At 67.0% G+C, this 10,298-nt stretch overlaps 2 protein-coding genes across 5 annotated transcripts; one reads left to right on the top strand and one right to left on the bottom strand.

Moving 5' to 3' along the window:
- Positions 1–26: 26 nt before the first annotated feature.
- Positions 27–4,118, bottom strand: ZNF513 (zinc finger protein 513). 4 transcript variants are annotated; one of them, XM_054002101.1, is made up of 3 exons: positions 3,872–4,109; positions 1,345–1,938; positions 27–1,151 (listed from the first exon to the last, which is right to left on the bottom strand). In XM_054002101.1, exons 1-3 carry the CDS (start codon positions 4,080–4,082, stop codon positions 400–402), a joined length of 1,557 nt encoding a protein of 518 aa, XP_053858076.1. In that variant the 5' UTR covers positions 4,083–4,109; the 3' UTR covers positions 27–399. The 4 variants fall into 4 exon arrangements, with proteins under 4 accessions (XP_053858076.1, XP_053858077.1, XP_053858078.1 ...); XM_054002102.1 differs by having other exon boundaries at positions 1,345–1,935; XM_054002103.1 differs by having other exon boundaries at positions 28–1,151; positions 4,043–4,118.
- A 720-nt stretch (positions 4,119–4,838) lies between these two features.
- Positions 4,839–9,336, top strand: LOC128821182 (E3 ubiquitin-protein ligase RNF19B-like). Its single transcript, XM_054002153.1, has 9 exons — positions 4,839–5,075; positions 5,627–6,228; positions 6,643–6,824; positions 7,085–7,235; positions 7,595–7,757; positions 8,200–8,314; positions 8,421–8,555; positions 8,645–8,837; positions 8,971–9,336. Exons 2-9 carry the CDS (start codon positions 5,780–5,782, stop codon positions 9,128–9,130), a joined length of 1,548 nt encoding a protein of 515 aa, XP_053858128.1. The 5' UTR covers positions 4,839–5,075; positions 5,627–5,779; the 3' UTR covers positions 9,131–9,336.
- Positions 9,337–10,298: the final 962 nt, after the last annotated feature.

Genomic DNA, 10,298 nt, shown 5'->3' with positions numbered 1-10,298 from the left:
CAAGGCCCCCAGCGTGAAGAGCAGATAACAAAACTGACTGTTTAATGCTTTTATACACAATATAAATTACACCGACCAGCACGGCAACAGCCATGGAACCAGTCCTGTTCCCCCCTCCCCCCTTTCCCCCAAGCCCCGGCAGAGGAAGGCTCCGGCAGGCAGAAACAGGCAGGTGGGGCGGCTGGGGACGTGGCGGTGCTGCCGCATGGGCAGGGGTCAGAGCTGCCGGTCGTGACTTCACCCTGCCCAGGCAGGACGGGGCTGCTGGGGGCCCCAGTGTGCCTCTGGGCCTGCTGTAAGGCAGCCCTAAGCCCCCGTGGAGTTGCCCGCCTGTCCTCCCTCCCCCAGGGAGGGCAGGCACCGTGGCACCCCAGGCCCACTGCCGGGCTAAGTGCTGTCTCAGGGCAGGGCCGTGCCCACGGCTGGGGGGGCCAGGAGGGCTTTGGCATTGCGCGGGTTCACCCAGCTCTCGGCTGTGTGGCCGTGGATCTTCTGGTGGCGCTTGTAGTTGTCCCAGTGACCAGTGGTGTAGGAGCAGTCCCGGCACTGGAAGGGCTTCTCGCCCGTATGCCGCAGCATGTGCCGCTTCAGGTTCATGCTCTGGTTGCAACTGTAGCTGCAGAGGCTGCACTGGAAGGGCTTGTCGCCTGAGTGGATGCGCCCGTGACGCTTGAGGTTGGCCAGGTTGCCGCAGGCATAGTCGCAGAGCTGGCACTTGTAGGGCTTCTCGCCTGTGTGCACGCGCTGGTGCCGCTTCAGGTTGTCCAGGTGGGCGGAGGCGTAAGGGCAGAGCGGGCAGGCGAAGGGCTTCTCCCCGCTGTGCGTCTTCATGTGCCGCGCCAAGTGGTTGGGGTAGTGGGTGACGAAGGGGCAGAGGCTGCAGGCAAAGCCCTTGTCCCCAGTGCCCTTTCGGGGGCTGGCACCCGGCTCGGTGCCCAGCACCGCCAGGCTGCAGCGCCCGCAGACCTGCTCGGCCAGGCCCTCGTCCTGTGCGAACCCGTCGTCCAGCACCAGCCCGCACATGCGGCACGTGAAGGGGAAGAGCAGCTCGGGCAGCGCAGCTGCCTCCTCGCCCCGCAGCCGTGCGCAGCCGGGCAGGAAGGGGCCGCTGCCGCTGCCCACGTGCAGGCTCAGCTCTGGCAGCAATGGCTCTGCAGAACAAAGAGACGGGGTTGTGAGCTGGGTGGCACAGCACCGGTGAGGACTGGCTCTATGACGACCCACAGTGCCCCGGTGAGCCTGGCAGTAACACAACTTCAGGTGAATGGCAGGATCTGTGCCCTGTGCCAGCCCCAAAGCCCCTGCAGTAGCTCTCCCCACATCCCCACACCCTCCCACCTTTACCTGGGTCCTTGTCCCGCCGGTGTGGCCCCTCGCCCTCAGGCAGGCGGTGGCTGAGCATGTGCCGCTTCAGGTTGCGGCTCTGGTTGCAGCGGTAGTCGCAGGCAGCACACTGGAAGGGCTTGTCCTGGCTGTGGACCCGCTCGTGGCGTTTGAGGTTGCCCAGGCTGCTGCAGGCGAAGCTGCAGCACGTGCAGCGGTACGGCTTCTCCCCGGTGTGCGTGCGCAGGTGCCGGGTCAGGTTTACCAGCTGGGCAGAGGCGTAGGCACACTGCGGGCAGGCGAAAGGCTTCTCCCCATTGTGTGTCTTCATGTGGCGCTTGAGGTGGCTGGAGTAGTGGGAGGCGAAGGGGCAGAGCTGGCAGGAGTAGACGATGCGCTGGCTGCGGCCGCCCTCGGCGCCGGCGCACTGCAGGCAGCTCTGCCCCAGGCTGGCAGCCAGCTGCAGCCCGCACTGGCGGCAGGGCAGGGCGGCAGGGCCAGGCTCACCCCCCTCCTCGGGGTCACTCTCCACACTCAGCTGCTGGTAGCCAGAGGAGCAGTCGTCGTCGCTCAGGGCGTATGCTGGAATAGCGATCTTCCCCACCAGTGTGTCTGCTGAGAACACCGTGGGGATGGGGCGGTGTCAGCCTGGCTGGCCTGGGCACAGCCCTTCTGCCTACGCCCCAGTCCCACCCTGTGGCACCCGGCAGGCAGTGAGGAGCCCCACAGCCACGACCTGCCCCAACACCCTGCTGAGGGCTCTTCTGGGTGTCTCAGGAAACCCTGACGCTTCTGCATGGCTGGCCAAGACCCTGGCACCAGGAAGGGTGAGAGGATGGGTGGATCCATCACACACCGGCGCTGCTGGGCCTGGTGGGTAGAAGGTGGTGGGCACAGCCTGGCCCAGGCTGGAGCAAGGGGTGCCCCTAAAGCTGCTCTGTGCCCCTCTCACTGTGCCACTGCCCCAGCCCCGGGGTGGGCAGCTGGTCACACTCGCATGGCTGGCACCAGGGAGCTCCAACACCAGCCCCTTCTATCCTACAGGAAACATTCCCCTGCCCCACGCAGTACCACTGTCTGGTGGCAGCAGGGGGAAGGCTGTGCCAGGCTCTCAAGTGGAACTTCTCAGCTGGGCAGAGACTCATCCTTCTGCAGCCCCTGTGCTCCACACGTGCCCCCAGGCTGTTGCTCGGGGCTGGAGGGACAGCTCACCACGACCAGCTGAGCCATGCCCTGCTGGCCCCGTTCTGTGCCTGACCTGCAACCCTGGGGCCTGTCAGACTCAGCAGCTGCCCACAATCCCGGGAACCACCCTGGACTGTCCCCTTGCTGCTGCCAGCCGGGCTGTGCCCAGCTCCCAGAGCCCCAGGCAGGTGCAGGGATGAGGCTGACCTACGCTGTGGGATGGGGGGGCCCTTCCAGCCTCCCAGCCCCTTCCACAAGCACTGCCAGAAACACAGACATGAGAAAAGGGCATCCTGCCAAGGCCTGGCTGTTATGGGGGAACTCTTGACCCTGCCTCAAGCCCTCTGCCAAGGGATCCCCTTTCTCCTCAGCTCAGCCCCAGCCACACCGAGGGACCCAGCTGTCCCCTCAGAGGGAACCCCCTGTCCCCTCAGCCCAGGAGTGCCACAGCATCCCCAGAGCACCGTCCCCCAAATGGCCGTGTCAGTGCCCACATGGGACAGCTTGTCTGTCCTGACTGGTTCAAGGGGCTGAGGTCCTAGTTCTGCTCCCGGGCTGCGGCGGAATGGGAGGACAGGTATTCCTGGTGGAATGTCCCCAAAACCCCTGTCAGGCTCCTAGGGCTACCAAGCAGCTGTTCAGGGCAGGGAAGCACAGCCCTCGGAGCAGCCCCATCTGCCTGGCAGCTGGGACTGAGCCTCGGTGCCAGAGCAGGAGCATGGCACAGCCGCTGAGCACATGGACCAGGGCACAGCCCCCGGGGACAGCGAGGGGACAGGGCCAGACAGTCCGTGCCGTCATCTCTCGCCGTTCTGTTCCCGCGTTGCTCGGTGCCCGGGGCGGGAGCGGCTCCCGCCAGTGCCCGTGAGCAGCTCCGTGGAGCTGAGCAGCGCTCGCTGCCCATCGCACCGGACCGGGGTCCGGGGCTGAGCGCGCTCCGTACAGCCCGCGGTGCCGAGGGGAGTGGTGGAACAGGACCCGGGGCCAGCCCCGGCTCCCGGGCGGGCAGCACAGCCGGGGCTGAGCGCCGCGGTGGCTCCGGAATGAGCCCGGCGGCGGCTGCGGGGCACGGCCCCAAACCTACCGCGGGGACACGTCGTGCCCGGGACCTTCGCGGGAAGGAGCACCCGGGGATCGGTGCCGGGGAGCAATGCCGGGCGGGCAGAACCCACCCGGGGGCCCCGTCGGGGGCCGGGCCTCCCCCGGGAGAGGAAGCTCGGCCGGAGCCCGCGCCGGGCGGGCCCGTGACAGGGCGGGCCCTCCCGGATGCGCCGAGCGCGGGGCCGGTACGGCCCGGCCGGGCCCCGTCGCCGCCAGCGGGGCTGCCGGAGAGGGGCGGCGTCCCCGCGGGGGCCGCACGCACCTGGCGGTCCCTTCTCGGAGGCCGGGCCACGGCCCAGCAGCAGGTCCCCGGGCAGCACCACCGCCGCTCTTGCCGTCTCCTCGGTGCCATCCTCGGCGTCCGCTGCAGCGCTCCGAGCACCGCGGGTGCCCGCCGGGCCGCCGCCGCCCCCCGGGCCCGCCGCGCACTCACCCTTCACCGGCTGCGGGTGGCTCTGCTTCCGCCGGGGCATCGTGGCGGGCCCCGGCGCCGGCCCGGCCCCGCCGCCCGCCCGCCCGCGGCCCGCCAGCCGCCCCCGCCAGCCCGGGGCGGCCGCCGCCGCCCCGCCTCGACCGGACACTTCCGCTTCCGCTTCCCCCGGGCGCGCGGGGGCTGTGCCGGAAGCGGCCGCGCGACCCGGAAGCGGAGCGGGCGCGTGCGCAGGGGCAGCGCTGCCTCCCGGCCCCGCCCGCCCCGGCGGCCGCGGCATGAGGGGAGCGGGCCCGGGCCCGGCGGGGCGTGGGGCCGGGCCGAGCCGGGTCACGGGAGAGGCGGGCAGGGCTCGGGGGCGCGGGTGGGTGGCGGGGCGGGGCGGCACAACAGCGGCTCCGCCCCTTCCGGCCGGCGGTGGCACCGGCGGGACCGGGGCCGCTGTCGGACGCTGACGGTCTCTGTGCCTCTTCAGGGGCGTCTGCGGCTCCTCCCCCGGTGCCCTCCGGGTCAGGCCCCCCCAGAGGTCAGACCCCGGTGAGTCCCTCGCCGGTGTCCCCGCGCGGTCGCACCGGGGACACCCAGGGCTTGGCGTCTCGCCCTCTGGGCCCGAGGGCCGCTGGCTGGCCGGTCACGCCGTGCTCTGGCCGATGCCGAAGGTGCTCGGTGCGGGGTGCAGCCCCGCGCTGTGCCCGGTCCCCACCCGCATCACTCGCTGCGCTCTCCCGCTGGCTCCGCTCCGCCCTGGCTGCCTGAGCCACGCTCGGCCTCTTCACGGATCGCTGCTGTCCCTTTGCAGGTCCCAGGGCGCTGGATGTGCCGGGCTGTGGCCGTCCGGGGGAGCCGTGGCCGTGCCGTGCTGCCAGCGATGATTCCCCGCTGACAGGTACAGCCCCGGCCGTCTGCCGCTCTCCGGTCACCACGGAAATCCCGCCGCTGCCCGTTTGCCCCGAGCTCTGCAGCTGCCCTCTCCCTGGGAAGCGCCGTGTCCCCTGGGGGGATGTGGAGCCACCCAGGGCCTGGCCCAGCAGCGCAGGTATGCTCGGACTCCTCAGTCTCACCTGAGTGTCACTGGTTCTGGCCTCTTCTCGTGCCGGTGCTTCTGCCTCTGACACGGGAGGGCTCTGGAGGCTGTGGGGTGTGGCAGTGCTGCTGAGCTGGGGAGGGCAGGGGGCAGCTTTGGGGTGTGGAGAGGGAAGGACCACGGGGAGGGAATGTGGGGTGGCCATGGATTTGCGAACTCCATGCGAGGAAAATGGACAGATTTACCCCGCTGCAGGAATCAGCTGGCTCCTGGTCGCTGAATGAACTGGGTCTTGGGTCCCTTGGCAAATGAACTCCAGTGAAAAGCACTTTAGCCATGTCTCGCCCTGGGAGGGGAGCCCTGGGGAGGGGTGGGTGTGTGTCACGCTGCCCTGTGCCTGGGCTGGCTGTCGCGGTGTTGCCGCTGTGCTCCCCACGCTGGGATTTGGGAGTTCTGTGGTCCTGGGCCCGTCATGCGGAGCTGAAGGAGGCAGGAGGGGGCAGGACAGCCTTGGGGCCTGTTGCCAGGGCACAGGCTGGCTCTCAGGGGCAGTTCCTCTGCAGGCTGAGCGGCGCTGACTGCAGCTGGGGATGGTTCCGCTGGTGCCTGTGCTGAGGCTCAGGTAGGAGCCGGGCCATGGGGGCTGCACCAGGACCAGCATCTCCCTGCTGCCCTCCGTAGCTCAACAGCAGCCCTGGCTACCTTGGCGGGCCACCATGGACCAGCCCACTCGTGTGCCTGGGCCCCGCCGGCTTCTGGGCTGCTTCAGGCGGAAGCCACAGGCCGTCGGTGGGGAGGCACCACCAGAACCGGAGCCAGAGGCAAAGGAGCCCGAGGAGACACGTGTGGTGCTGCCCCTGGGCGAGGGCCAGGCGCTGGAGGAGTGTCCCTTGTGCCTGCTGCCCCAGCCCCCCGAGGCCTTTCCCAGCCTGGCCTCCTGCTCGCACCGCTCGTGCCGGGCCTGCCTGCAGCAGTACCTGTGCCTGGCCGTCAGCGAGAGCCGCGTGCCCGTGCCCTGCCCGCACTGCCCCGCCGCGCTCCAGCCCTCCGACGTGCACCGGCTCCTCCCCGAGCCCGCCCTCCGCGACAAGTACGAGGAGTTCCTGCTGCGGCGGCTGCTGGCGGCTGATCCTGGCACCCGCTGGTGCCCTGCACCTGACTGCAGGTACCGCCGGCCCCAGCACAGATGGGAATGCGGGGGTGGGTGTGGGCCCCCGTCCCGCAGCAGCAGCCATGTGTGCCCGTGTCCTGTGAGCCCTTCCCAGGCTAGGTTCCTCAGCACTTTGTCCTGTCTTGGGCTGGGTGTGCCCAGGGAAGTGTCCGGTCCTGGCTGCAGAGCCTGCGCAGCTCTGTCTGCCCGGGCTGGTGTTCTTGGCTGTGCTAGATCCTCTGTGTGCCCTAGGGCTGTGGGTGCTGGACAGGGTGGGCTGGTGAGGGTGGATCCCAGCTCTCCTGAGCCGGGGCTGTGGCTCCAGCTCAGTGCGGGACCGGGACTGCCACGGCCTGGCCTGGCCTGGCCTGGCTGTGCGTGGAGGGGGCACCCTGCTGCAGCCCAGCTCCAGCTGCCTTCTCCCCACAGCTACGCTGTCTTTGCCCATGGCTGTGCCGAATGTCCTCGCCTCACCTGTGGGCGTGAGGGCTGTGGCACCGAGTTCTGCTACCACTGCCGGCAGCCCTGGCACCCTGACGGCCCCTGTGCTCCGACCCCCAGCCTGGCCACCCCCACAGCACAGCTGGCCCAGCCGGAGGAGTTGGCTCACGGTGAGGCCCTGGCCCAAGGTGGGAGCAGCAGTGCTGGGGTTTGGCGCAGTCCTGTGCCTCTGTGCCTCCTGCCTGTGGGGCTGCTGGAGCCAGCATCCAGAGTTCCCTCTGCTGCAGTCTCATAGCCCCTGTGCCAGTTGGGCCAGGGTGTATAGAGGGACCTTGGCTCCCCCCATGATACCTGTGGGATGGGAAGAGTCTGGGACAGGCTGGGATGGATGTTCTGTCCTGCTCCCCCATGCTGTTTTATCTCCCCCCAGCTGAGGCTGAGGACATCAAGGTCTGTCCTCGCTGCAGCGCCTTCATCATGAAGATCAACGATGGGAGCTGCAACCGCATGAACTGCACGGTCTGTGGCTGCCTCTTCTGTTGGCTCTGCCTGCAGGAGATCTCTGATGTGCACTTTCTGAGGTCAGTGCAGGGCCATAGGGCTTGGGGGCCCTGACAGGAGCTGGGGGGGGTCTGTGGGACTGCACTGGGCTGAGGCTGGGGGCCCTGACAGGATGGGGAGCTGGGATGGGGGCATCCAGGCCCTGCCCCAGGTTCAGGGTTAGCCAGGGGGAGCAGGGTGGTCTGTGCTGCTGGGTCTGGCAGGGCTGGGGCTGGCTGCTGGCACCCCCTAGGAGGCAGCTGGAGCTCAGGGTTGGGGGAATCTGGCTGCCTGCTCTCTGGTGGGCTCATGGATGTCCCCTGACATGGGGCCAGGCTGTGCTGGTCTCTGCCTGCCACTTGCAGAGAAGCCTTGGCTCAGCCCCGCTCTGTCCCCACAGCCCCTCTGGCTGCACCTTCTGGGGGAAGAGGCCGTGGTCACGGACCCGGAGGATCCTGTGGCAGCTGGGCATGGTGCTGGGAGCGCCCATGGTCATCTCCCTTGCTGCGGGTGTTGCTGTCCCTGTCATTACCATTGGGATCCCCATCTACATGGGTAGGAAGGTACTGGCAGGTGGTCCTGGAGTCCCTGTGGTCCTGCTGAGCCTGGTAGCCCATGGCTCTTAGCCTGGACAGACCTGCAGTGCTCCCTACTGCCCACAGCACATCTCTGTGCCACCCCTGACTACCTTCAGCACGTCCCTGTGCCAGCCCACAGTCCTGCCTTGCCAGAACCTTCTGCTGCCCCCAGCAGCCCCTGCCAGTGCGGGTGTGCTCAGCCTGGGGAGTGGGGTCAGGGTGGGCGAAGGGAGGAAGGGTTCTCGGGGGGCTTTCCAGGAGCACCTGTGCTGTGGTGGCAGTGCTGTTGTGGCTGCCTGTCCCTGAGGAGAGGGAGGGGTGTCTGGGTGGCTGTGGATGGAGCTCTGCCAGGCTGGGAAGAGGCTGAGTCCCTGGGGCTGTGCCGAGGTCTTTGTAGAGTCCTTCACCTTTCTGTCTTGTCCTCGAGGTGCTGGGCCAGAGCCGGCGAAGCAGCCTCTCCGGGTGCCAGCAGTGCCTCTCTGTCACCAGCAGCGTCCTTCTCTCTCTCTTTGTGTCCCCCATCATAACAGCTCTCACTGTGGGTGAGTGCCGAGGGCACTGCCCACGTTGGGGGTGGGACTGTGGCTGATGTCTGGGACCAGAGGCAGCGGGGCTGGGTCTTGGCAGTGACCGCTTGTCCGCCCACAGGCGTCGGCGTGCCCCTGGTGCTCACCTACGTGTACGGGACCGTGATGCTGTCGCTGTGCCGGAGCCGCTGGGGCTGCAGGGGCGGCCGCACGCCCGGGGACCTCGGCGTGGTGGAGCTGGACAACCTGGCCAAGCGTGGGTCCCACACAGCTGCAGGCCTGGCCTGTGCCCTCCCTGCTCCAGCAAGGGGCAGTCCGTGGGAACGGCGTGCTCTCTCTCCCCAGTGAACGAGCTGTGGTCAGTGCTGCCCAGCCCCAGACCAGGTGAGGATGGAGCTCCAGACCCTGCTGCCTCCCTCCCCAGCAGCAGCCGCAGTACACGCCCGGGACCAGTGTGGCCAGAACGGGACAACCAGTCAGCCAGCACAGTGGCCCTTGCGGGGAGCATGCTGAGTGAGGGCCAGGACACCTCTGACAGGTAGGCAGGTGCCGAGGGGGCTTGGGGAGTGGCACATCCCTTCCAAACAGCGTCCCCTGCTCCCGCTGTGCTGGGCAGGGACGGGCGATGCTCCCCTTTGGGCTGCTGCCCTCAGGCCAGTGTCTGTCTGCAGGGAAGGTGTTACCATCGAGGTGGAGGTGTCCGTGGAAGCGGTGCCACGTTCTGCCCGGCAGCAGAGCCTCAGCAGTGCCCTGTCTGGGCAGAGCCTCTCTGGGGACTCCCTGGGAGCCACCAGTGACAGGGGCAGCTCCGTGGGCGTCCCTGTGGAGTGATGGGGGCCTGAGGGGGAGAGTCACGATTCACACACAGGCCCTATGCCCTCCCGTGGCAGAGCCAGTCCCCCTCTGCCAGCACACCCAGTCCTAGGAGCTGGGTCCTGGTGGGTGCAACTGCCCCCAGCACTGCTGCACCCTGCACTAGCCCTGTCGGCCCCTTTCCCAGAGGCACCACTAGGAAATAAAGCTGCTTACCGAGGGTCCCTCTGTCTCCTGCGGCAAAACTCCCCTGAGAGCACAGCCCCCTGGCAGCCCAGTGGCGTGCATGACAGGCATCACATCTGCACCTGTGTGAGGAAGAGGCCACCCAGGCCATGCAGGGGTTATCCTGGCCTCTCCCTGCCTGTACCAGCTGATCTGCCCTGAGAGCAGGCTGCAGGGTTAGGGGAGGGCAGCAGCCCCCCAGCTCCCATCTCTGGTGCTGGTCCCCACAGGGATCCATCCTGCAGCAAGGCCAGTGTGGAGGGCCCACCAAGGGCTGTAGGTGGGGACTTATTGCCAGATGGATTACATAGTCTCAGGCACTGGGATCCTTGCCACTCTGACTCCACTGCAGCATCCTGGGGAAAAAAAGCTGCTCCTGAATGTTTTGCTGCTCAGAGTTGGGTAGTCACAGAATGAGTAAAGGATTTGGGTTGGAAAGGAACTTAAAGCTCATTGCTATCCCTGGCCATGGGAAGGGACATCTTCCACTATCCCAGGTTGTTCCAGGCTTCATCCAGCCTGGCCTTGAACACTTCCAGGGATGAGGCAGCCACAGCTTCCCTGGGCAACCTGGGCCAGGGCTTCACTAGGGAAGGATTTCTTCCCAATAGTCCATCTAAACCTGCCCTCTGGCAGTGGGAAACCATTTCCCCTTGTCCTAAAGTATTAGTTATTTCTGCAGTACCTGAGAGCCTGAACTGAGGCAGCTTTGCTTGGTGACATTAAAACCAGTTTGTCTCAATTGCCACAAGCTGTCATCTCATTCCTGCTGCCAGGCATCCATCTCCAGAGGGTTTGGTTTTAGACTTTGTTCCTAGTCGTTAAGGTTTGTGATGCAGTCTCCAGTCTCTGTGGAGTCCCCAAAATTACTCTGATTCATGGTGACCTCACATCAGTAACCTGTAGACCATTTTCTGTGTGCTCTGTTGATGTTTTATCATGTTGATTTTTACTCAAAATG

Source organism: Vidua macroura, chromosome 35 (assembly GCF_024509145.1).
Source record: "Vidua macroura isolate BioBank_ID:100142 chromosome 35, ASM2450914v1, whole genome shotgun sequence".
NCBI lineage: Eukaryota > Metazoa > Chordata > Aves > Passeriformes > Viduidae > Vidua > Vidua macroura.
Note: the sequence above shows the minus strand (reverse complement) of the source record. Positions and strands in the feature narration are given on the sequence as shown.